The 27,542-nt window shown below is 44.8% G+C and overlaps 1 protein-coding gene across 2 annotated transcripts in view; it reads left to right on the top strand.

The window, feature by feature from the left end:
* The first annotated feature begins 7,600 nt into the window (after nt 1–7,600).
* LOC139381645 (polymerase (RNA) III (DNA directed) polypeptide A) overlaps nt 7,601–27,542 on the top strand; it is a 62,872-nt gene continuing 42,930 nt past the window's right edge. For both annotated transcript variants that reach the window (XM_071125324.1, XM_071125323.1), the window contains exons 1-13: nt 7,601–7,834; nt 8,387–8,522; nt 9,003–9,140; nt 10,391–10,562; nt 10,725–10,879; nt 14,868–15,107; nt 16,794–16,956; nt 17,253–17,389; nt 19,064–19,167; nt 19,897–20,038; nt 22,736–22,876; nt 24,178–24,247; nt 27,305–27,432. In XM_071125324.1, the coding sequence (XP_070981425.1) occupies nt 7,791–7,834; nt 8,387–8,522; nt 9,003–9,140; nt 10,391–10,562; nt 10,725–10,879; nt 14,868–15,107; nt 16,794–16,956; nt 17,253–17,389; nt 19,064–19,167; nt 19,897–20,038; nt 22,736–22,876; nt 24,178–24,247; nt 27,305–27,432 (1,770 nt within the window). In that variant the 5' untranslated portion in view covers nt 7,601–7,790. The remainder of the gene's footprint in view (nt 7,835–8,386; nt 8,523–9,002; nt 9,141–10,390; nt 10,563–10,724; nt 10,880–14,867; nt 15,108–16,793; nt 16,957–17,252; nt 17,390–19,063; nt 19,168–19,896; nt 20,039–22,735; nt 22,877–24,177; nt 24,248–27,304; nt 27,433–27,542) is intronic.

Genomic DNA, 27,542 nt, shown 5'->3' with positions numbered 1-27,542 from the left:
CTGTTTGTTTTGATCGTGTTTCAGATTATTTTGCTGTTTGTTTTGGTTGTGTTTCAGATTATATTGCTGTTTGTTTTGGTTGTGTTTCAGATTATTTCGTGCCCATTTTGGAGTCACATTTACTGTATTTAACGTTTTGAAGTATTTTTCATTATGTTTCCTTCTACACACATTAATCTACTGCAGTGATCACCTGCCTGTTTTCTAAACAGAGCACACACACACATTAATCTACTGCAGTGATCACCTGCCTGTTTCCTAAACAGAGCACACACACACATTAATCTACTGCAGTGATCACCTGCCTGTTTCCTAAACAGAGCACACACACACATTAATCTACTGCAGTGATCACCTGCCTGTTTCCTAAACAGAGCACACACACACATTAATCTACTGCAGTGATCACCTGCCTGTTTCCTAAACAGAGCACACACACACATTAATCTACTGCAGTGATCACCTGCCTGTTTCCTAAGCAGAGCACACACACACATTAATCTACTGCAGTGATCACCTGCCTGTTTCCTAAACAGAGCACACACACACATTAATCTACTGCAGTGATCACCTGCCTGTTTCCTAAACAGAGCACACACACACATTAATCTACTGCAGTGATCACCTGCCTGTTTCCTAAACAGAGCACACACACACATTAATCTACTGCAGTGATCACCTGCCTGTTTCCTAAACAGAGCACACACACACATTAATCTACTGCAGTGATCACCTGCCTGTTTCCTAAACAGAGCACACACACACATTAATCTACTGCAGTGATCACCTGCCTGTTTCCTAAACAGAGCACACACACACATTAATCTACTGCAGTGATCACCTGCCTGTTTCCTAAACAGAGCACACACACACATTAATCTACTGCAGTGATCACCTGCCTGTTTCCTAAACAGAGCACACACACACATTAATCTACTGCAGTGATCACCTGCCTGTTTCCTAAACAGAGCACACACACACATTAATCTACTGCAGTGATCACCTGCCTGTTTCCTAAACAGAGCACACACACACATTAATCTACTCCAGTGATCACCTGCCTGTTTCCTAAACAGAGCACACACACACATTAATCTACTGCAGTGATCACCTGCCTGTTTCCTAAACAGAGCACACACACACATTAATCTACTGCAGTGATCACCTGCCTGTTTCCTAAACAGAGCACACACACACATTAATCTACTGCAGTGATCACCTGCCTGTTTCCTAAACAGAGCACACACACACATTAATCTACTGCAGTGATCACCTGCCTGTTTCCTAAACAGAGCACACACACACATTAATCTACTGCAGTGATCACCTGCCTGTTTCCTAAACAGAGCACACACACACATTAATCTACTGCAGTGATCACCTGCCTGTTTCCTAAACAGAGCACACACACACATTAATCTACTGCAGTGATCACCTGCCTGTTTCCTAAACAGAGCACACACACACATTAATCTACTGCAGTGATCACCTGCCTGTTTCCTAAACAGAGCACACACACACATTAATCTACTGCAGTGATCACCTGCCTGTTTCCTAAACAGAGCACACACACACATTAATCTACTGCAGTGATCACCTGCCTGTTTCCTAAACAGAGCACACACACACATTAATCTACTCCAGTGATCACCTGCCTGTTTCCTAAACAGAGCACACACACACATTAATCTACTGCAGTGATCACCTGCCTGTGTCCTAAACAGAGCACACACACACATTAATCTACTGCAGTGATCACCTGCCTGTTTCCTAAACAGAGCACACACACACATTAATCTACTGCAGTGATCACCTGCCTGTTTCCTAAACAGAGCACACACACACATTAATCTACTGCAGTGATCACCTGCCTGTGTCCTAAACAGAGCACACACACACATTAATCTACTCCAGTGATCACCTGCCTGTTTCCTAAACAGAGCACACACACACATTAATCTACTGCAGTGATCACCTGCCTGTGTCCTAAACAGAGCACACACACACATTAATCTACTGCAGTGATCACCTGCCTGTTTCCTAAACAGAGCACACACACACATTAATCTACTGCAGTGATCACCTGCCTGTTTCCTAAACAGAGCACACACACACATTAATCTACTGCAGTGATCACCTGCCTGTTTCCTAAACAGAGCACACACACACATTAATCTACTGCAGTGATCACCTGCCTGTTTCCTAAACAGAGCACACACACACATTAATCTACTGCAGTGATCACCTTCCTGTTTCCTAAACAGAGCACACACACACATTAATCTACTGCAGTGATCACCTTCCTGTTTTCTAAACAGAGCACACACACACATTAATCTACTGCAGTGATCACCTTCCTGTTTCCTAAACAGAGCACACACACACATTAATCTACTGCAGTGATCACCTGCCTGTTTCCTAAACAGAGCACACACACACATTAATCTACTGCAGTGATCACCTGCCTGTTTCCTAAACAGAGCACACACACACATTAATCTACTGCAGTGATCACCTGCCTGTTTCCTAAACAGAGCACACACACACATTAATCTACTGCAGTGATCACCTGCCTGTTTCCTAAACAGAGCACACACACACATTAATCTACTGCAGTGATCACCTGCCTGTTTCCTAAACAGAGCACACACACACATTAATCTACTGCAGTGATCACCTGCCTGTTTCCTAAACAGAGCACACACACACATTCATCTACTGCAGTGATCACCTGCCTGTTTCCTAAACAGAGCACACACACACATTAATCTACTGCAGTGATCACCTGCCTGTTTCCTAAACAGAGCACACACACACATTAATCTACTGCAGTGATCACCTGCCTGTTTTCTAAACAGAGCACACACACACATTAATCTACTGCAGTGATCACCTGCCTGTTTCCTAAACAGAGCACACACACACATGAATCTACTGCAGTGATCACCTGCCTGTTTCCTAAACAGAGCACACACACACATTAATCTACTGCAGTGATCACCTGCCTGTTTCCTAAACAGAGCACACACACACACATTAATCTACTGCAGTGATCACCTGCCTGTTTCCTAAACAGAGCACACACACACATTAATCTACTGCAGTGATCACCTGCCTGTTTCCTAAACAGAGCACACACACACATTAATCTACTCCAGTGATCACCTGCCTGTTTCCTAAACAGAGCACACACACACATTAATCTACTGCAGTGATCACCTTCCTGTTTTCTAAACAGAGCACACACACACATTAATCTACTGCAGTGATCACCTGCCTGTTTCCTAAACAGAGCACACACACACATTAATCTACTGCAGTGATCACCTGCCTGTTTCCTAAACAGAGCACACACACACATTAATCTACTGCAGTGATCACCTTCCTGTTTTCTAAACAGAGCACACACACACACCACAGTAGTCCATAAATATTTACTGCCAGGAAGCCCTTGCATTGATCCCCTGTTTCCTAAAACACGAGCACTTGTTGTCTATAAATAGACTGGCCAACCACCTGTCAGAGGAAGCCTTCCCTACATGTTGACTCCCAGAGGTCAGGGTGGAGAGGTTAACTGTGTTGAATAGTTATACTACATGTTGACTCACAGAGGTCAGGGTGGAGAGGTTAACTGTGTTGAATAGTTATACTACATGTTGACTCACAGAGGTCAGGGTGGAGAGGTTAACTGTGTTGAATAGTTATACTACATGTTGACTCACAGAGGTCAGGGTGGAGAGGTTAACTGTGTTGAATACTTATATAACATGTTGACTCACAGAGGTCAGGGTGGAGAGGTTAACTGTGTTGAATAGTTACACTACATGTTGACTCACAGAGGTCAGGGTGGAGAGGTTAACTGTGTTGAATACTTATATAACATGTTGACTCACAGAGGTCAGGGTGGAGAGGTTAACTGTGTTGAATAGTTATACTACATGTTGACTCACAGAGGTCAGGGTGGAGAGGTTAACTGTGTTGAATACTTATATAACATGTTGACTCACAGAGGTCAGGGTGGAGAGGTTAACTGTGTTGAATAGTTACACTACATGTTGACTCACAGAGGTCAGGGTGGAGAGGTTAACTGTGTTGAATAGTTATACTACATGTTGTTTGCTTAGCACATGGGGATGTGTGACACTTCCTCCTCGGCCTGAAGTGTCCCCACCTGCACCAGGGAATAGACAGCTTTTCACGTGGCACCGACTGGTAAGACACTTCAGGAGGGCGGTCAAGTCTGCTAGCAAAGCAAAGGTCCTGAGTTTGCGCCAGGTTTGGGCTGAATTGGGAGGAAGTCGTACTCGCTAAGCAAGCAGTGTGACGTCCTTTACAAATCTGGAGATTTGCAAAATAATTAGCAAAGCCCACGAGCTGGGTCATGTTCATTAAGGCATGTAACAAACAACATCTTCAAAAATGTATTTGCCTGGACAGAGACAGTGATGGAATAGAATGCCTGGAGAGATCAGCAATGGGTTAGAATGTCTGGACAGAGGTAGTGATGGACTAGAATGTCTGGACAGAGGTAGTGATGGACTAGAATGTCTGGACAGAGGTAGTGATGGACTAGAATGTCTGGACAGAGGTAGTGATGGACTAGAATGTCTGGACAGAGGTAGTGATGGACTAGAATGTCTGGACAGAGGTAGTGATGGACTAGAATGTCTGGACAGAGGTAGTGATGGACTAGAATGTCTGGACAGAGGTAGTGATGGACTAGAATGTCTGGACAGAGGTACTGATGGGATAGCTAGATGGGTCTCTGGACAGAGGTACTGATGGGATAGCTAGATGGGTCTCTGGACAGAGGTACTGATGGGGTAGCTAGATGGGTTTCTGGACAGAGGTACTGATGGGGTAGCTAGATGGGTCTCTGGACAGAGGTACTGATGGGGTAGCTAGATGGGTCTCTGGACAGAGGTGGTGATATAGGATAAAGATACAGGATAAACGACAGGAATAAATATTGCACCATTTATGTTAGTAGAGACCTTGACGATTAGGAATAATGTAAATAAATAGCTAAAACGTAAATAAGCTAAAAGGCTAAACAAATTTGTAATAACTTTTCTCAACCAGGGGGTTCATAATAATAGCCTTCAGAAAGTATTCCTACCCCTTGACTTGTTACACATTTTACAGCCTGAATCATTTGATTGTCACACATTGACACACAATATTGACACACAATATCCCATTATCAAATCAAATCGCATTGTATTTGTCACATGTGCTGAATACAACAGTGAAATGCTGACTTACAAGCCCTTAACCAACAATGCAGTTTTAAGAAAAATAAGTGTTAAGTAAAAAACAGATAAGTAAAAAAATAAATAATAATAAAAGTAACAAATAATTAAACAGCAGCAGTAAAAACTGGAAGAGAACAGTTGGCTACATCTTCTAGGCTAGGTCTTTCAAGCTGCACCAGTTCTGGGATTCTCTCTCATTAGGTCTGAGCAGTAAGAGGATCCCACCGTACACCGGAATTGGAGAGCGCTCACAGAAATATTGGAAAAATGCTGACGTGAGCCAAGGCGCTAGGTTGCCTCAGCCAAACACCTGTCTGTGCTGATAGAACCGCTTGGCGAGCACGGACCCAGTCGTTTACAGCGCCTTTAGAATGTATTGGATCAAGAGTTACTATCTGATCCTCCCAAGGCCCAGCCAAACACCTGTCTGTGCTGATAGAACCGCTGGGCGAGCACGGACCCAGTCGTCTACAGCACCTTTAGAATGTATTGGATCAAGAGTTACTATCTGATCCTCCCAAGGCCCAGCCAAAATACCTCAAATTTGAACAATGACAGTATTCTAACTTGTATAACCCCCCCCCCCCCTCCCCTGCCTCCAGGGCCTGTCATTAAAGTCTGCATGGTGAGAATGTTCTCTCACCCCAAAAACACTCCAAGTAAATATCTTCCATCTAATAACAGTGGCATTGGTGCCAGAATTAGAATGTGTGTCAATGTCAGCCCGTTCACATTAAACAGACGTAAGATATGGAATGTAAATTTGTGTCCCTCCGTTGCGTATGATGTGTTCTGTTACATTACAAATGGAATAATGGGTGTGGTTACTTAATACGTGCCTTCAGAAAGTATTCATACCCCTTGACTTATTTCACATTTTGTTTTGTTACAGCCTGGATATTTATTTTTGCCAACCATCTACAAACAATATCCCATAATGACAAAGTGAAAACATGTTTTTTTAGAAATATTTGCTCATTATTGAAAAGAAAATACAGGTATATTTAATTTACATCAGTATTCACACCCCTGAGTCAAATACATGTTAGAATGACATTTGGCGGTTAGTCTTTTCAAAATTCTTCAAGCTCCATAAAATTGGTTGTTGATCATTTGTAGACAACCATTTTCAAGTCTTGCCATAGATTTTCAAGCAGATTTGAGTCAAAACTGTAACTCAGGAACATTCACTGTCTTCTTGGTAAGTAACTCCAGTGCTTAGCTCCATTCATGAATGTTATATCCTCAAAAACTCCCCAGTCCTTAACGATTAAAGCATACCCATAACATGATGCAGCCACCACTATGCTTGAACATATGGAGAGTAGTACTCAGTAATGTGTTGTATTGCACCAAACATACCATTTTGTATTCAGGACAAAAAGTGAATTGCTTTGCCAACTTTTGCTGCAGTATTACTTTAGTGCCTTGTTGCAAACAGGATGCATGTTTTGGAATATGCTTATTCTATACAGGCTGCCTTCTTTTCACTCTGTCAATGAGGTTAGTATTGTGGAGTAACAATGTTGTTGATCCATCCTCAGTTTTCTCCTACCACAGCCATTAAACTCTGTAACTGTTTTTAAGTTACCATTGGGCGCATTGTGAAATCCCTGAGCGGTTTCCTTCCTCTCCAGCAACTGAGTTAGGAAGGACACCTGTTTCTTGACCTCTCAAATGGCGCAAATGGCACCGCATCTCAGTGAGCATGGTTAAAATCCAGGCTGCATCACATCTGGCTGTGATTGGGAGTCCCATAGGGCAGTGCACAATTGGCACAGCGTCGTATAGGTTTGGCCGGGGTATGCTGTCATTGTAAATAAGAATTTGTTCTAAACTGACTTGCATAGTTAAATTTAAAATATATATATATATGTTTGTAGTGACTAGGTTCTATTGATACACCATCCAACGTGTAATTAATACGTGACTTTTGGAGTTGCAAGTGCAATGCTCTACAGACTGAGCCACATAGGACTAAGTGGTTTGGATAAAAGTGTTTGCTAAATTGCTTATATTATTGTATACTGTATTGCGTTTTTCTTCCCACTTAAAACTACAACTCCCATGGGTCCCGCACTAGAGGAGGTTAAAAAAAGTCCATTTGAATTTTTCAGAGAGATTTGGTCTATTCTACAAGGAACATGTAGTTGCCTATCTGTTATTAATCCATGTAGCTACGACTGACCTCTAGTGGAAATGTACTTCTGTACCCGTTTCCTCGATGTTTATGTAATACTTTTTTGGCCCACTGGAGGGCAGTTGCTGATGGATAACCTCTCTCTCGTTCATGGGGCGCTCTTGAACCGGATGTGTGCATGTCGTTGTCATATGAATTCATGGTTCACGTTGTTTCACATTGCGTGGCTGCATTTCTAGCTACAACATGGGATTTTGGGAACGACAAGTGACAGTGTGATGACTGTATATCAAGTTTAGTGTGAACAACAGTGTAGAAAATAACAGTTTATGTCCGGGATCTTATCCTAGATCTGTATTTCTGCCGGAGGTTGGCGGGGGCGAACAGAAGTCACGATGGTGAAAGAGCAGTTTAGAGAGACTGATGTGGCCAAAAAAATGTAAGTATGTCCAGTTAGCTAGATGCTAGCCATTAGCCATTAATATTTCCCCCAGCCCTCTAGCTATGAGTATTGTTCGTAAATATTTGCCTAAAGTAGCTTGCAATTTGTCACATGTGCTTGCTTTTCATAGCTAAGTTAGATAGCTTTTTGCAATTGCATCATTGATTTGAACAGGGTCAGCAATGCCGGAAACACGTTTTAGAAAGCTAGCTAGCTAAACAAACAATCACATCACATCTCCACCTGGCTAAGGTGGCAGGATATCGAACTCGTGTTGCCATGACCACTGGCACTCTTGCTGAGTACATGGTAAAGCATGACGTGTAGCAGGGAATCTGCATTCCAACCAACTACCAAGTAGCCTCAAGTAGACATCCAGCAAGGCAATGCTGACCATGCTTTACAAATGACTGAATTGACCCCTAAACTATAGCTTGTTATCATTGGCAGTTCTTGCTTGGGTAGGACCTATTTGCTAGTTGACTTAGTAGCCAGTGTTTAATTTAAACCCTATGCTGAGTTGGCTATCTATTCCATTTATGTCAACAGAAGCCACATCTGTTTTGGGATGAAGTCGGCTGAACAGATGAGACAGCAGGCTCATATCCAAGTGGTCAGTAAGAACCTGTACAGCCAGGACACCAGCCATACTCCTCTACCATACGGAGTACTGGATCATCGCATGGTAGGGCTGACACGTGTACACACACACACACACACACATACACACACACACACACACATACATACATACATACATACACACACACACACACACACACACACCACCCTATTGAGTAGTGGATCATCACATGGTAGGGCTGACACGTGTACACATACACACACACACACACACACCACCCTATTGAGTACTGCATCATCACATGGTACACTACCGGTCAAAAGGTTTACAACACCTACTCATTCAAAGGTTTTTCTTTATTTTTTACTATTTTCTACATTGTAGAATAATAGTGAAGACATCCACTTTGAAATAACACATACGGAATCATGTAGTAACCAAAAACAGTGTTAAACAAATCAAAATAGATTTTAGATTTTTGAAGTTCTTCAAAGTAGCCACCCTTTGCCCTTGATGACAGCTTTGCAAACTCTTGGCCTTCTCTATTGGTGGTTGTGACCCAACTGTCATGTTATATTCCAGGGCACCAGTGAGAAGGATCGTCCTTGTGAGACGTGTGGGAAGAACCTGGCTGACTGTCTGGGACACTATGGGTATCTGGACCTGGAGATGCCCTGTTTTCATGTGGGCTATTTCAAAGCCACCATTGGAATCCTACAGGCAAGTTCACTATGACAGTAACTGCCAAAATAAAGGAAACACTTGAGTAAATGAGGGATACAAGTAGGATGTATAGAAAGCAGGTGCTTCCAACACAGGTGTGGTATCCTGAGTTAATTAAGCAATTACCATCCCATCATGCTTAGGGTCATGTATAAGAATGCTCAGTTGCCCAGTGGTTAGAGCGTTGGACTAGTAACTGGAAGGTTGTGAGTTCAAACCCCGGAGCTGACAAGGTACAAATCTGTCGTTCTGCCCCTGAACAGGCAGTTAAACCACTGTTTCCAGGCCGTCATTGAAAATAAGAATGTGTTCTTAACTGACTTGCCTGGTTAAATAAAGGTCAAATAAAATAAAAAATAAAAAAATCTTGGCTACCATGGCTAGAAGAAGAGATCTCAGTGACTTTGAAAGAGGGGGATCAAAGGAGCATAGAGGGTTTAAAGGGTGTGTCTCAGTCACCAGATCTCAACACAATTGAACACTTATGGGAGATTCTGGAGCGGCACCTGGGACAGCGTTTTCCTCCACCATCAATCAACAAAACACCAAATGATGGAATTTCTCGTAGAAGGGTGTCGCATCCCTCTAATAGAGTTCCAGACACTTGTAGAATCTATGCCAAGGGGAAAGCTGTTCTGGCGGCTCGTTATCGCCCAACGCCCACTTTATGTTGATGTTTCCTTTATTTTGGCAGTTATTTGTATATATTTATCTTCTCTCTTTCTACAATGTAGCAAACTAAATATGACATTACTGTACTGCACACTGAGGAGCCTACATCACAACCTGATCATCCTGATTAAATCATCATAGTTATTTCTTTGACTCTTGCTATGGGATTGTTGTTCAAGCTGGCCCATTAGAACATCATGTGATTGTTGTTCAAGCTGGCCCGTTAGAACATCATGTGATTGTTGTTCAAGCTGGCCCGTTAGAACATCATGTGATTGTTGTTCAAGATGGCCCATTAGAACATCATGTGATTGTTGTTCAAGCTGGCCCATTATGACATGTTATTGTTGTTCAAATTTGCCCATTATGACATCATGTTATTGTTGTTCAAATTGTTCCATTATGACATCATGTTATTGTTGTTCAAATTGTTCCATTATGACATCATGTTATTGTTGTTCAAATTTGCCCATTATGACATCATGTTATTGTTGTTCAAATTGTTCCATTATGACATCATGTGATTGTTGTTCAAATTGTTCCATTATGACATCATGTGATTGTTGTCCCTCCAGATGATCTGTAAGACGTGTTCTCACATCATGCTGACCAAAGAGGAGAAACTACAGTTTATGGATGTGTTGAAGAGGCCAGGCCTAGCGTACCTCCAGAAACGAGGAATGAAGAAGAAGATATCCGACAAATGCCGCAAAAGGACATTGTGTCTCAATTGCTCCACGTTAAATGGTAGGGTATCAACAATAGCTTAGTCTTTGACTGTTTACGGTTCAATTTTGACATTTGGGCCGAAATACATATTAAGTTATATTTGAATTGAGTTGAGTTGAAAGCAAAGCCCAAGTGGTGGTTGGTGTGACTGATAATGTCTTTGTTCTTGCCATTTAACAGGACCAGTGAAGAAGTGTGGCTTGCTGAAGATCCTCCACGAGAAATACAAGACAACCAAGAAAGTGGTGGACACTGTAGTATCAGACTTTCTCAACTCATTCGATATCGCAATAGAACACAACAAAGAAGTGGAGGGCTTGCTTAACAGGGCTCAGGTGAGTCACGTTGAAGGCAACTAGGGCTTGGTTAACAGGGCTCAGGTGAGTCACGTTGAAGGCAACTAGGGCTTGGTTAACAGGGCTCAGGTGAGTCACGTTGAAGGATACTAGGGCTTGGTTAACAGGGCTCAGGTGGGTCACGTTGAAGGCAACTAGGGCTTGGTTAACAGGGCTCAGGTGGGTCACGTTGAAGGATACTAGGGCTTGGTTAACAGGGCTCAGGTGGGTCACGTTGAAGGCAACTAGGGCTTGGTTAACAGGGCTCAGGTGGGTCACGTTGAAGGATACTAGGGCTTGGTTAACAGGGCTCAGGTGAGTCACGTTGAAGGATACTAGGGCTTGGTTAACAGGGCTCAGGTGGGTCACGTTGAAGGATACTAGGGCTTGGTTAACAGGGCTCAGGTGGGTCACGTTGAAGGCAACTAGGGCTTGGTTAACAGGGCTCAGGTGGGTCACGTTGAAGGCAACTAGGGCTTGGTTAACAGGGCTCAGGTGGGTCACGTTGAAGGCAACTAGGGCTTGGTTAACAGGGCTCAGGTGGGTCACGTTGAAGGCAACTAGGGCTTGGTTAACAGGGCTCAGGTGGGTCACGTTGAAGGCAACTAGGGCTTGGTTAACAGGGCTCAGGTGGGTCACGTTGAAGGCAACTAGGGCTTGGTTAACAGGGCTCAGGTGGGTCACGTTGAAGGCAACTAGGGCTTGGTTAACAGGGCTCAGGTGGGTCACGTTGAAGGCAACTAGGGCTTGGTTAACAGGGCTCAGGTGAGTCACGTTGAAGGCAACTAGGGCTTGGTTAACAGGGCTCAGGTGAGTCACGTTGAAGGATACTAGGGCTTGGTTAACAGGGCTCAGGTGAGTCACGTTGAAGGCAACTAGGGCTTGGTTAACAGGGCTCAGGTGAGTCACGTTGAAGGATACTAGGGCTTGCTTAACAGGGCTCAGGTGGGTCACGTTGAAGGATACTAGGGCTTGGTTAACAGGGCTCAGGTGGGTCACGTTGAAGGCAACTAGGGCTTGGTTAACAGGGCTCAGGTGGGTCACGTTGAAGGCAACTAGGGCTTGGTTAACAGGGCTCAGGTGAGTCACGTTGAAGGCAACTAGGGCTTGGTTAACAGGGCTCAGGTGAGTCACGTTGAAGGCAACTAGGGCTTGCTTAACAGGGCTCAGGTGAGTCACGTTGAAGGCAACTAGGGCTTGCTTAACAGGGCTCAGGTGAGTCACGTTGAAGGCAACTAGGGCTTGCTTAACAGGGCTCAGGTGAGTCACGTTGAAGGCAACTAGGGCTTGCTTAACAGGGCTCAGGTGAGTCACGTTGAAGGCAACTAGGGCTTGCTTAACAGGGCTCAGGTGAGTCACGTTGAAGGCAACTAGGGCTTGCTTAACAGGGCTCAGGTGAGTCACGTTGAAGGCAACTAGGGCTTGCTTAACAGGGCTCAGGTGAGTCACGTTGAAGGCAACTAGGGCTTGCTTAACAGGGCTCAGGTGAGTCACGTTGAAGGCAACTAGGGCTTGCTTAACAGGGCTCAGGTGAGTCACGTTGAAGGCAACTAGGGCTTGCTTAACAGGGCTCAGGTGAGTCACGTTGAAGGCAACTAGGGCTTGCTTAACAGGGCTCAGGTGAGTCACGTTGAAGGCAACTAGGGCTTGCTTAACAGGGCTCAGGTGGGTCACGTTGAAGGCAACTAGGGCTTGCTTAACAGGGCTCAGGTGGGTCACGTTGAAGGCAACTAGGGCTTGCTTAACAGGGCTCAGGTGAGTCACGTTGAAGGCAACTAGGGCTTGCTTAACAGGGCTCAGGTGGGTCACGTTGAAGGCAACTAGGGCTTGCTTAACAGGGCTCAGGTGAGTCACGTTGAAGGCAACTAGGGCTTGCTTAACAGGGCTCAGGTGGGTCACGTTGAAGGCAACTAGGGCTTGCTTAACAGGGCTCAGGTGGGTCACGTTGAAGGCAACTAGGGCTTGCTTAACAGGGCTCAGGTGAGTCACGTTGAAGGCAACTAGGGCTTGCTTAACAGGGCTCAGGTGAGTCACGTTGAAGGCAACTAGGGCTTGCTTAACAGGGCTCAGGTGAGTCACGTTGAAGGCAACTAGGGCTTGCTTAACAGGGCTCAGGTGAGTCACGTTGAAGGCAACTAGGGCTTGCTTAACAGGGCTCAGGTGAGTCACGTTGAAGGCAACTAGGGCTTGCTTAACAGGGCTCAGGTGGGTCACGTTGAAGGCAACTAGGGCTTGCTTAACAGGGCTCAGGTGAGTCACGTTGAAGGCAACTAGGGCTTGCTTAACAGGGCTCAGGTGAGTCACGTTGAAGGCAACTAGGTCTTGCTTAACAGGGCTCAGGTGAGTCACGTTGAAGGCAACTAGGGCTTGCTTAACAGGGCTCAGGTGAGTCACGTTGAAGGCAACTAGGGCTTGCTTAACAGGGCTCAGGTGAGTCACGTTGAAGGCAACTAGGGCTTGCTTAACAGGGCTCAGGTGAGTCACGTTGAAGGCAACTAGGGCTTGCTTAACAGGGCTCAGGTGAGTCACGTTGAAGGCAACTAGGGCTTGCTTAACAGGGCTCAGGTGAGTCACGTTGAAGGCAACTAGGGCTTGCTTAACAGGGCTCAGGTGAGTCACGTTGAAGGCAACTAGGGCTTGCTTAACAGGGCTCAGGTGAGTCACGTTGAAGGCAACTAGGGCTTGCTTAACAGGGCTCAGGTGAGTCACGTTGAAGGCAACTAGGGCTTGCTTAACAGGGCTCAGGTGAGTCACGTTGAAGGCAACTAGGGCTTGCTTAACAGGGCTCAGGTGAGTCACGTTGAAGGCAACTAGGGCTTGCTTAACAGGGCTCAGGTGGGTCACGTTGAAGGCAACTAGGGCTTGCTTAACAGGGCTCAGGTGAGTCACGTTGAAGGCAACTAGGGCTTGCTTAACAGGGCTCACAGGGCTTGGGCTCTTAACAGGGTGAGTCACGTTGAAGGCAACTAGGGCTTGCTTAACAGGGCTCAGGTGAGTCACGTTGAAGGCAACTAGGGCTTGCTTAACAGGGCTCAGGTGAGTCACGTTGAAGGCAACTAGGGCTTGCTTAACAGGGCTCAGGTGAGTCACGTTGAAGGCAACTAGGGCTTGCTTAACAGGGCTCAGGTGAGTCACGTTGAAGGCAACTAGGGCTTGCTTAACAGGGCTCAGGTGGGTCACGTTGAAGGCAACTAAGGGCTTGCTTAACAGGGCTCAGGTGAGTCACGTTGAAGGCAACTAGGGCTTGCTTAACAGGGCTCAGGTGGGTCACGTTGAAGGCAACTAAGGCTTGCTTAACAGGGCTCAGGTGAGTCACGTTGAAGGATACTAGGGCTTGCTTAACAGGGCTCAGGTGAGTCACGTTGAAGGCAACTAGGGCTTGCTTAACAGGGCTCAGGTGGGTCACGTTGAAGGCAACTAGGGCTTGCTTAACAGGGCTCAGGTGAGTCACGTTGAAGGCAACTAGGGCTTGCTTAACAGGGCTCAGGTGAGTCACGTTGAAGGCAACTAGGGCTTGCTTAACAGGGCTCAGGTGAGTCACGTTGAAGGCAACTAGGGCTTGCTTAACAGGGCTCAGGTGAGTCACGTTGAAGGCAACTAGGGCTTGCTTAACAGGGCTCAGGTGGGTCACGTTGAAGGCAACTTTTAACAGTTTACATGTCTACTTTGTAGAGGTCATATGAGGTTAATGGTTTGTTTTGTATATTTCACTTAGCAGTGACTTACAGTAACAGAGTTCATACAGGGTTAGTATATGGGAAGCTTGTCGGAATTGAACAAACAGAACCTGGTATTACTAGAGTCACACTCTTCTTACCAACTGGGTCACACTGGTTTTAAATGCTGACCGATCATGTCTTTCACCCCGACGGAGAACCTGAGTCCTCTGGGTGGTGCTGAACCTCTTCAAGATATGTCTGTCTGAATCTGGGAAACTGGCCCTTATGGTTTTAAATGCTGATTGACCTTCATGTCCTGTGGTTTCCAGGAGAACCTGAGTCCTCTAGTGGTACTGAACCTCTTCAGGAGGATACCAGCGGAGGACATTCCCCTGCTCCTGATGAACCCTGAGGCAGGTAAGCCTGCAGACCTCATCCTCACCCGCCTGCTGGTACCCCCGCTCTGCATCCGCCCCTCTGTCATCTCAGACCTCAAGTCAGGTACTAATGAGGATGACCTCACCATGAAGCTCACAGAGATCATCTTCCTCAATGACGTCATCAAGAAGGTGGGTACATTACATTTACATCAAATATATACATTTTTTTTGTATGATGTCATAGAGAAGGTGGGCGTCATGGGATTGGGAGAGTAGCAGGAAGTGTCAATGAATTTGTGATTAATTGTTTTATTAATCGGCCCGGGAGTTTTTCCATGAACTGACCAGGAAAACCTCTGTGGCCCCAGTAGGCTATTACTAACTAGTTGGTCAGCTGAGGAAAACCTCTGGGCCCCCCAGTAGGCTATTACTAACTAGTTGGTCAGCTAAGGAAAACCTCTGGGCCCCAGTAGGCTATTACTAACTAGTTGGTCAGCTAAGGAAAACCTCTGGGCCCCAGTAGGCTATTACTAACTAGTTGGTCAGCTAAGGAAAACCTCTGGGCCCCAGTAGGCTATTACTAACTAGTTGGTCAGCTGAGGAAAACCTCTGGGCCCCAGTAGGCTATTACTAACTAGTTGGTCAGCTCAGGAAAACCTCTGGGCCCCAGTAGGCTATTACTAACTAGTTGGTCAGCTGAGGAAAACCTCTGGGCCCCAGTAGGCTATTACTAACTAGTTGGTCAGCTGAGGAAAACCTCTGGGCCCCAGTAGGCTATTACTAACTAGTTGGTCAGCTGAGGAAAACCTCTGGGCCCCAGTAGGCTATTACTAACTAGTTGGTCAGCTGAGGAAAACCTCTGGGCCCCAGTAGGCTATTACTAACTAGTTGGTCAGCTAAGGAAAACCTCTGGTCCCCAGTAGGCTATTACTAACTAGTTGGTCAGCTCAGGAAAACCTCTGGGCCCCAGTAGGCTATTACTAACTAGTTGGTCAGCTCAGGAAAACCTCTGGGCCCCAGTAGGCTATTACTAACTAGTTGGTCAGCTAAGGAAAACCTCTGGGCCCCAGTAGGCTATTACTAACTAGTTGGTCAGCTGAGGAAAACCTCTGGGCCCCAGTAGGCTATTACTAACTAGTTGGTCAGCTCAGGAAAACCTCTGGGCCCCAGTAGGCTATTACTAACTAGTTGGTCAGCTGAGGAAAACCTCTGGGCCCCAGTAGGCTATTACTAACTAGTTGGTCAGCTGAGGAAAACCTCTGGGCCCCAGTAGGCTATTACTAACTAGTTGGTCAGCTGAGGAAAACCTCTGGGCCCCAGTAGGCTATTACTAACTAGTTGGTCAGCTGAGGAAAACCTCTGGGCCCCAGTAGGCTATTACTAACTAGTTGGTCAGCTAAGGAAAACCTCTGGTCCCCAGTAGGCTATTACTAACTAGTTGGTCAGCTCAGGAAAACCTCTGGGCCCCAGTAGGCTATTACTAACTAGTTGGTCAGCTCAGGAAAACCTCTGGGCCCCAGTAGGCTATTACTAACTAGTTGGTCAGCTCAGGAAAACCTCTGGGCCCCAGTAGGCTATTACTAACTAGTTGGTCAGCTCAGGAAAACCTCTGGGCCCCAGTAGGCTATTACTAACTAGTTGGTCAGCTAAGGAAAACCTCTGGGCCCCAGTAGGCTATTACTAACTAGTTGGTCAGCTCAGGAAAACCTCCTCCTGTGCCTTTTTATGAAAGCAATAACACAAGACAAAAAAAAAGTTATAATTTCCAATTCACATTAGACAATAAGGTGGTTTGATGTTGATGTTATTGTTGTTGTCTAATGAATGTTGAGTGATGAATGAGTTGTTCTGCCCGCCTCTCATGCCGTCCCACAGCACCGTATGTCAGGGGCCAAGACCCAGATGATCATGGAGGACTGGGACTTCCTCCAGCTGCAATGTGCTCTCTACATCAACAGTGAGCTCTCTGGCATCCCCCTCAACATGGCCCCTAAGAAGTGGACCAGAGGCTTCGTTCAGAGACTCAAGGGCAAACAAGGTCTCGCTCATATAAATGTTGATTTTTAATTCTAACTTTTTAATAGTTACCTGTTGTCTATTCTGATTTCTAGTTCTGTGGTCACTCTCACCATCGTATTTATTGATAGTTGACACTGAATTCATTTCAATGTCATGCCTTTTGTCATAAACAATGTAGTTTATTTACACAGCTGAGTCAGAAACAGAAAGTATCCTAGTTGATTGTGGAGCCATTTAATTACAAACTATAGTTATTCTCCACTGCTGCCTTTGGAGACACTCGGTTATTGATGGTTCTTGGTGTCTCTCTCTCAGGGCGATTCCGTGGAAACCTCTCGGGGAAGAGAGTGGATTTCTCTGGGAGAACGGTCATCTCTCCAGACCCCAACTTGCGGATTGATGAGGTGGCTGTCCCTGTGCACGTAGCCAAAATCCTGACCTACCCAGAGAAGGTAAGATTCTTATTGGCCACACTTTAACTACAACTTTTATAAAGGCTTTATAATAATTAGGGCTTTCCACGTTAACACTTTTTAATGCTGTTAATTTCTTTGACGCTTTTAATTGCTTCTCCATTTCTTTACCCCGGAACCTTTTTAAGCGCACGTGTTTCAGTAGGGACCCTTATAAGCGCAACACACAACACGCTCTGTGCTGTGTACCTGTCAGTGAGCACACGGTCTCAGTAGCGCTTGTCTGTCTCTATTGTAGTGTGTCGTGCGCACAGCTTTGAGCAACAGTTTTGATGGAAACCGTACAGATACTTCTACCGTAAACACATTCTCAGGCATTTCTTTAGATGACAGCAAAAAAACATTCATTTGTACAGAAGTAACCATCTAATTATGCTACCGTTAGCTAGCTAGCCATAAATTGTTTACAATGCCATGGCTGAATGGCTCTTGATTCAACTAACTTCCCACAATGATTTGAATCAGAACAGGACATCTATTCCATGTGACTACTGTTTCTGTTGTAGTCCTCAGGTCAAAAAGACTTAATGATCCCAGTTCTAGTAGCAGCAACATGTGACTACTGTTTCTGTTGTAGTCCTCAGGTCAAAAAGACTTAATGATCCCAGTTCTAGTAGCAGCAACATGTGACTACTGTTTCTGTTGTAGTCCTCAGGTCAAAAAGACTTAATGATCCCAGTTCTAGTAGCAGCAACATGTGACTACTGTTTCTGTTGTAGTCCTCAGGTCAAAAAGACTTAATGATCCCAGTTCTAGTAGCAGCAACATGTGACTACTGTTTCTGTTGTAGTCCTCAGGTCAAAAAAGACTTAATGATCCCAGTTCTAGTAGCAGCAACATGTGACTACTGTTTCTGTTGTAGTCCTCAGGTCAAAAAAGACTTAATGATCCCAGTTCTAGTAGCAGCAACATGTGACTACTGTTCTAGTAGCAGCAACATGTGACTACTGTTCTAGTAGCAGCAACTTGTGACTAGGTCATGATGAAGAACATGGATCAGTTAAGCTTCAATAGTATTGATAAGATGGATTAGGCCTCCTGGGATCATGAATAGCTAGCTGTTACAGAGACTTTGATGTTGTTTATGGTGAAAATGCCTTTAAAGCATTTTTAATCCACACTATTTTGGGTTTAATAGTAACTCAAATGTTCTGCTCTCATTCATATATCTTTATGTACATATTCTTTATCCCTTTACACTTGTGTGTGTATAAGGTAGTAGTTTTGGAATTGTTAGGTTAGATTACTCGTTGGTTATTGCTGCATTGTCGGAACTAGAAGCACAAGCAGTTGGCTACACTCGCATTAACATCTGCCAACCATGTGTATGTGACAAATACATTTGATTTGATTTTGATTTTTAATGAAAAATTTGTTGAAAGTCCGAATTGGAGCAAATTCTATAATGGCAATGAATCGCGATTTAACTATAATTCCGTTAACTCTATTTAATTATTTTAATCGGTTGACTTCCTTAATAAGAATACATTAATTGTTTATAAGCAATACATAGATGCTTCACAAATCAGGATGGATCACAAGGCAGGTTGAGTGCCTTTTCCAGCTGTCTTTACCATTGAGAAGTAACCTGCACAGTGTCTTCACTGTCCCCTGTTGTATGACCTGCGACCTCTTAACCTGTTGTGCCCCAAGGTGAACAAGGCCAACTTGGAGATGCTGAGGAAGCTGGTGCGGAGCGGTCCAGAGGTCCACCCTGGAGCCAACTTCATCCAGCAACGACACACGCAGATGAAGAGGTCAGGACAGTTCTATTGGACATGTTTAGTCAGTTTTAAAAGCATGAGCTGACCCACACCCTTAAAATGTTGAAGAAGGCACTACGTCCCAAAACGTTGGTGAGGTTTTACCCATTCAGTTATTAGAAGAATATATAGAGTATCTATCTTTCTTTTTATACATTTTTAGTTAATATAAAGGGATACTTTTTGTCTTGAGGCCCTTTATCTACTTCCTCAGTCAGATGAACTCGTTGGTGCCAGTTTAATGTCTCTGTTTACTGGGACACCAGTTCATCTGACTCTGGGGAAGTAGATTAAAGGGCCTCATTGTCCCGAAGTATACCCTTTTTAATAGATGCTCTTATCCAGTGTCAACTAAACTGAGCTAAAACAACCACATTATCACAATCATTTGGTTGTTGGTTGGGTCTGCCATCCTTTTGGTTACGGGCCTACCACTAAACTGAAACTGTGGTTACAGGCCTACCACTAAACTGGTTACAGGCCTAACACTAAACTGGTTACAGGCCTACCACTAAACTGGTTACAAGCCTACCACTAAACTGGTTACGGGCCTACCACTAAACTGGTTACGGGCCTACCACTAAACTAAAACTGGTTACAGGCCTACCACTAAACTGAAACTGTGGTTACAGGCCTACCACTAAACTGAAACTTTGTATGAAACCACATGTTTAGGTGTATGTTCCAAGAGTATTCCCTGTGTGTGTGTCTGTCTGTCTTCAGGTTCCTGAAGTACGGGAACCGAGAGAAGATGGCCCAGGAGCTGAGGTTTGGAGACGTGGTGGAGAGACACATGATCGATGGAGACATCGTCCTCTTCAACCGACAGCCCTCTCTACACAAACTCAGCATCATGGCTCATATTGTGAGTGCTCTCTCTCTCTCTCTCTCTCGCTCCACATCATACACCCATCCTTCACTTCGGCTCTGTCTGGAAACTGTTAGGTTAATCACCGTGCTGACTCCATGTCAACGTGTAGGCAGGAAGAGAACCTCCCTGTTAGAAGTAGGGGATTTTGTGTGATGTATCTTGGGGATGTCTGTTTTAGAGCTGCCTTGTCGTGTAGCTGTGAGCTGCCTTGTCGTGTAGTTGTTACTGTTTTAGAGCTGCCTTGTCGTGTAGTTGTTACTGTTTTAGAGCTGCCTTGTCGTGTAGTTGTTACTGTTTTAGAGCTGCCTTGTCGCGTAGCTGTGAGCTGCCTTGTCGTGTAGTTGTTACTGTTTTAGAGCTGCCTTGTCGTGTAGTTGTTACTGTTTTAGAGCTGCCTTGTTGTGTAGTTGTTACTGTTTTGGAGCTGCCTTGTCGTGTAGTTGTTACTGTTTTAGAGCTGCCTTGTCGTGTAGCTGTTACTGTTTTAGAGCTGCCTTGTCGTGTAGTTGTTACTGTTTTAGAGCTGCCTTGTCGTGTAGTTGTTACTGTTTTAGAGCTGCCTTGTCGTGTAGTTGTTACTGTTTTGGAGCTGCCTTGTCGTGTTGTTGTTACTGTTTTGGAGCTGCCTTGTCGTGTTGTTGTTACTGTTTCAGAGCTGCCTTGTCATGTACTTGTTACTGTTTTGGAGCTGCCTTTTCGTGTAGTTGTTACTGTTTTGGAGCTGCCTTGTCGTGTAGTTGTTACTGTTTTGGAGCTGCCTTGTCGTGTAGTTGTTACTGTTTTGGAGCTGCCTTGTCGTGTAGTTGTTACTGTTTTGGAGCTGCCTTGTCGTGTAGTTGTTACTGTTTCAGAGCTGCCTTGTCATGTAGTTGTTACTGTTTTGGAGCTGCCTTGTCGTGTAGTTGTTACTGTTTTGGAGCTGCCTTGTCGTGTAGTTGTTACTGTTGTAGAGCTGCCTTGTCGTGTAGCTGTTACTGTTTTCGAGCTGCCTTGTCGTGTAGCTGTTACTGTTTTCGAGCTGCCTTGTCGTGTAGTTGTTACTGTTTTAGAGCTGCCTTGTCGTGTAGCTGTGAGCTGCCTTGTTGTGTAGCTGTTACTGTTTTAGAGCTGCCTTGTCGTGTAGCTGTTACTGTTTTCGAGCTGCCTTGTTGTGTAGCTGTTACTGTTTTCGAGCTGCCTTGTCGTGTAGTTGTTACTGTTTTAGAGCTGCCTTGTCGTGTAGTTGTTACTGTTTTAGAGCTGCCTTGTCGTGTAGTTGTTACTGTTTTGGAGCTGCCTTGTCGTGTAGTTGTTACTGTTTTGGAGCTGCCTTGTCGTGTAGTTGTTACTGTTTTAGAGCTGCCTTGTCATGTAGTTGTTACTGTTTTGGAGCTGCCTTGTCGTGTAGTTGTTACTGTTTTAGAGCTGCCTTGTCGTGTAGCTGTGAGCTGCCTTGTTGTGTAGCTGTTACTGTTTTAGAGCTGCCTTGTCGTGTAGTTGTTACTGTTTTCGAGCTGCCTTGTCGTGTAGTTGTTACTGTTTTAGAGCTGCCTTGTCGTGTAGTTGTTACTGTTTTAGAGCTGCCTTGTCGTGTAGTTGTTACTGTTTTCGAGCTGCCTTGTCGTGTAGTTGTTACTGTTTTGGAGCTGCCTTGTCGTGTTGTTGTTACTGTTTTGGAGCTGCCTTGTCGTGTTGTTGTTACTGTTTCAGAGCTGCCTTGTCATGTACTTGTTACTGTTTTGGAGCTGCCTTGTCGTGTAGTTGTTACTGTTTTGGAGCTGCCTTGTCGTGTAGTTGTTACTGTTTTGGAGCTGCCTTGTCGTGTAGTTGTTACTGTTTTGGAGCTGCCTTGTCGTGTAGTTGTTACTGTTTCAGAGCTGCCTTGTCATGTAGTTGTTACTGTTTTGGAGCTGCCTTGTCGTGTAGTTGTTACTGTTTTGGAGCTGCCTTGTCGTGTAGTTGTTACTGTTGTAGAGCTGCCTTGTCGTGTAGCTGTTACTGTTTTCGAGCTGCCTTGTCGTGTAGCTGTTACTGTTTTCGAGCTGCCTTGTCGTGTAGTTGTTACTGTTTTAGAGCTGCCTTGTCGTGTAGCTGTGAGCTGCCTTGTTGTGTAGCTGTTACTGTTTTCGAGCTGCCTTGTCGTGTAGCTGTTACTGTTTTCGAGCTGCCTTGTTGTGTAGCTGTTACTGTTTTCGAGCTGCCTTGTCGTGTAGTTGTTACTGTTTTAGAGCTGCCTTGTCGTGTAGTTGTTACTGTTTTAGAGCTGCCTTGTCGTGTAGTTGTTACTGTTTTGGAGCTGCCTTGTCGTGTAGTTGTTACTGTTTTGGAGCTGCCTTGTCGTGTAGTTGTTACTGTTTTAGAGCTGCCTTGTCATGTAGTTGTTACTGTTTTGGAGCTGCCTTGTCGTGTAGTTGTTACTGTTTTAGAGCTGCCTTGTCGTGTAGCTGTGAGCTGCCTTGTTGTGTAGCTGTTACTGTTTTAGAGCTGCCTTGTCGTGTAGTTGTTACTGTTTTCGAGCTGCCTTGTCGTGTAGTTGTTACTGTTTTAGAGCTGCCTTGTCGTGTAGTTGTTACTGTTTTAGAGCTGCCTTGTCGTGTAGTTGTTACTGTTTTCGAGCTGCCTTGTCGTGTAGTTGTTACTGTTTTGGATGTATCATGATAGTTTTATTTCAGGCAGATATCATTATTGTATTCATCTTTGTCTGTCCTAAAGGCCAAAGTGAAGCCTCACAGAACGTTCCGGTTTAACGAGTGTGTGTGCACGCCGTACAACGCTGACTTTGACGGGGACGAGATGAACCTTCACCTTCCCCAGACAGAGGAGGCCAAGGCTGAAGCCCTGGTGCTGATGGGGGTTAGTGTTGCCTGCCCTGATTCGCCTTTAGACTCCTGCAGCAGCACACTTCACACCCGACACACCTCTACACACCTCACACCCGACACACCTCTACACACCTCACACCCCGACACACCTCTACACACCTCACACCCGACACACCTCTACACACCTCACACCCGACACACCTCTACACACCTCTACACACCTCACACCCCGACACACCCTCACACCCTTACACACCTCACACCCCTACACACCCTCACACCCCTACACACCTCACACCTCTACACACCTCACACCTCTACACACCTCACACCCCGACACACCCCGACACACCTCTACACACCTCACACCCCGACACACCCTCACACCCCTACACACCTCTACACACCTCACACCCCGACACACCTCTACACACCTCTACACACCTCTACACACCTCTACACACCTCACACACCTCACACCCCGACACACCTCTACACACCTCTACACACCTCTACACACCCCGACACACCTCTACACACCTCTACACACCTCTACACACCCCGACACACCTCTACACACCTCTACACACCTCACACCCCGACACACCTCTACACACCTCTACACACCTCTACACACCTCTACACACCTCTACACACCTCACACCCCGACACACCTCTACACACCTCTACACACCTCTACACACCTCTACACACCTCTACACCCCGACACACCTCTACACACCTCTACACACCTCTACACACCTCTACACACCTCTACACACCTCTACACACCTCACACCTCTACACACCTCACACCTCTACACACCTCTACACACCTCTACACACCTACACACCCCTACACACCTCTACACACCTCTACACACCTCTACACCCCGACACACCTCTACACTCCTCTACACACCTCTACACACCTCTACACACCTCTACACACCTCTACACACCTCTACACACCTCTACACACCTCTACACACCTCTACACACCTCTACACACCCCGACACACCTCTACACACCTCTACACACCTCTACACACCTCTACACACCTCTACACACCTCTACACACGTCACACTGTACACTGTACAGCCCTCCCATTGACATCAATTAATAATTTACATGAAAGTCCAAGTTGCACAGTCTGACTACCAGCATTTACCTCTTCACCCCAACACCACCCCTACAACACCCCGCAGTCCACCACTTCTCTTCTCTGTCACTCAGTCTTTGAAATCCCAGGTTTTTAAACTAAAACCTGTACAGCCGAGGTTCTACTCTCACACTGACCTATACTTGTCTCATGTCTCTTTCCCTCCAGACCAAAGCCAATCTGGTGACCCCCAGGAACGGAGAGCCTCTGATTGCTGCTATTCAAGACTTTCTGACAGGTCAGCCGTTGTGTTACAGCAATGAGCCAACCATTGTTTGTCGCAGCAGGGCCTGACAGCCAATCAAATGAGCCTTTTGACGTCTGTATTAGTGAGCGTCTCAAACTGCTCGTTGTCAGGTGGAGAAAAGAAACAAGGTTTTGCCCTGGTGATCATGTGATCAACATGATGGAAGATGTCTCCCTGACGCGCTCCGATCTGTTCGCATTGCATTTGATAGATATGTCACAGCTCATCTCGTCATAACGATGTCATCTTCGTCATACAGCTGCTTGGCTTGTTTTCATCCAGATTGGGACACTTACCTCTTGTTAAGTCAACACCTTGATGGGGCTCTTCATACTGACCTTATTATCCACTCTGGTTTGACATTTTGAAACTGAATTCAGGAAGATGAGCTTATGTCAAATTATATATATTTTTTAAAACATTTTCTGAAAAAGTACAGTCCCAGAGCTTTGAAATGGTCTGTTATGAAACATGGGAAAGTTATGCTTCTCTGACGTGTGATAAACGTGTTCTCCCAATATGGAGATGGGTGGGAGAGAAATGCTCTTTGAATGATTTTCCCACTTTCTAGAGAACACTGGTTAATTTACGACCATTCAGCATCGGGTAGCCTAGCGGTTAGAGTGTAGGGACGGCAGGGTAGCCTAGCGGTTAGAGTGTAGGGACGGCAGGGTAGCCTAGCGGTTAGAGTGTTGGACTAGTAACCGGAAGGTTGGTACAAGGTACAAATCTGTCGTTCTGCCCCTGAACAAGGCAGTTAACCCACTGTTCCTAGACCGTCATTGAAAATAAGAATGTTCTTAACTGACTTGCCTAGTTAAAAAAAATGTATATAATTTAAATCGTTCACGCCCTCTTAAGCCTTAGTCCCACCCATTTATTTAAGAATTCACGTGTAAATTAACGAGTCGGCGTGGCATTGTCCTCCAGAAAGTGGTCTCTCTATCAGTGGCGGTTGGTGACGTTTAACATGAGGGAGGGCGACTTTTATTTTTAATGAGCATGGCCTTAATTCTGTTCTAGCATATTGGATTAACTGTCATTCTTATTCCATTCACCCAGCTCTATGTAACATCCATAGGTTTAGGTTACTGTCATTCATATTCCATTAACCCAGCTCTATGTAACATCCATAGGTTTAGGTTACTGTCATTCATATTCACCCAGCTCTATGTAACATCCATAGGTTTAGGTTACTGTCATTCATATTCCATTCACCCAGCTCTATGTAACATCCATAGGTTTAGGTTACTGTCATTCATATTCCATTCACCCAGCTCTATGTAACATCCATAGGTTTAGGTTACTGTCATTCATATTCCATTCACCCAGCTCTATGTAACATCCATAGGTTTAGGTTACTGTCATTCATATTCACCCAGCTCTATGTAACATCCATAGGTTTAGGTTACTGTCATTCTTATTCCATTCACCCAGCTCTATGTAACATCCATAGGTTTAGGTTACTGTCATTCACCCAGCTCTATGTAACATCCATAGGTTTAGGTTACTGTCATTAACCCAGCTCTATGTAACATCCATAGGTTTAGGTTACTGTCATTCATATTCACCCAGCTCTATGTAACATCCATAGGTTTAGGTTACTGTCGTTCACCCAGCTCTATGTAACATCCATAGGTTTAGGTTACTGTTGCACGCTCTCCTCCTCCTCACCTTTTCCCTTCCCTTCGACACATCAGGTGTCTGTGACCAGGGGGAAAAAAACCTTTCCAAGCCAAACCTTCATATCGTAGCCGCTAACCGCTACGCACAGCCTACATCGTTGTCACCATATTAGCTAACGATGTTAGTAAATGTCATAGTCAACATTGCTACTAGAACTAACGTGTTAGTAATCCCTCTAAAATCATGCAGCGCAGTCAGCAAGCAGTTTAGCAGTTACACCGGTGGGCCCCAGTAGCAATAAATTGAATAAAACCAAAAGCTTACCTTGACTTGAAAGAGTTCCACTGTTTAATTGTCATAGCCAGCTAGCTAACATAGCATCCCTCTCTGTTTGAGCCGGGTGTATGCGTAGGCTAAACCTGCTAGCTGCATTCGCTAGCTAAGTGAAAGTAACAAAAATAAATAAAAATACAACTAAATATAGCTGTCTAGCTCTTTCTCTGTTGCTTCTCCTTCGTGAACTAAATTCATTTTTTCAAAACTGTTCAACTTTTCTTTCTCTCTCTTTGAATCAACTACTCACCACATTTTATACACTGCAGTGCTAGCTAGCTGTAGGTTATCCTTTCAGTACTAGATTAATTCTCTGATCCTTTGACTGGGTGAACAACATTTTCAGTTCATACTGCATAAGTTCTGATAGGTTAAAGGACATCCTCCGGAAGTTGTCATAATTACTGTGTAAGTCTATGGAAGGGGGTGAGAACCATGAGACTCCTAGGTTTTCTAATGAATTCAATGTACCCAGAGGAGGACAGAAACTAGCTGTCCTCCGGCTACACCATGGTGCTACCCTACAGAGTGCTGTTGAAGTTACTGTAAGACCTTCATCACAAAACAGTGTATTTTAATCAATTATTTGGTGACGTGAATATATTTAGTATAGTTTAATCTAAAAATATTCACTATTTGAGACTCCTCTACTCTCTATTATCCCCTTTCCATTATCAGCCAATCATGGAGCTCATCTTTCTCCCTAAGAGCTCAGTGCTTTCTCTTTGGCTAAACTAGGCTCTTAATTTAACATTTTTTTATTCATATTTACAGATTCCAGACAAGTTTGTAATTAAGTCATATGAAAGTTCACATGTTCAAGAAAGCTTTTCTGCAAAAAAAAAAAATTATATATATATTTTTTTTTGTTGTTTTTTTTTACGTCTGTACTGTGAAGTAGGAAATGGCGTCCAAATGCCTACGATCCTGAATCCGGTCACATTTTGTAGCAATGTCACAATGTCATCTTTTGTATTTATCATATTTGGGGAAAGTGTAGCCTAATATTTCTTAGGAGCACAATAGCTGTATGTTTCACACTCCACATGTCAACACCCTACTCTCCTCCTCTCTCGTCTTTCTTCACAGGAGCCTACTTGTTGACCCTGAAGGACACATTCTTCGATAGGTCTAAAGCCTGCCAGATAGTGGCCTCTATCCTGGTGGGGGTGGATGAGAGGATCAAGATAGCTCTCCCACACCCTGCCATACTCAAGGTACGGTACGGCTCTCCTCGGTTGGTTGAAATGAATGATGGGACTGTTTATTGGATTTTGGGCTGACATCTGTTGTTCTCTGTCGTGGGGGGGGGGGGGGGGATCTATAA

The sequence above is a fragment of the Oncorhynchus clarkii genome, chromosome 23 (assembly GCF_045791955.1).
Source record: "Oncorhynchus clarkii lewisi isolate Uvic-CL-2024 chromosome 23, UVic_Ocla_1.0, whole genome shotgun sequence".
NCBI lineage: Eukaryota > Metazoa > Chordata > Actinopteri > Salmoniformes > Salmonidae > Oncorhynchus > Oncorhynchus clarkii.
This window is presented reverse-complemented; position numbering and strand designations above follow the sequence as displayed.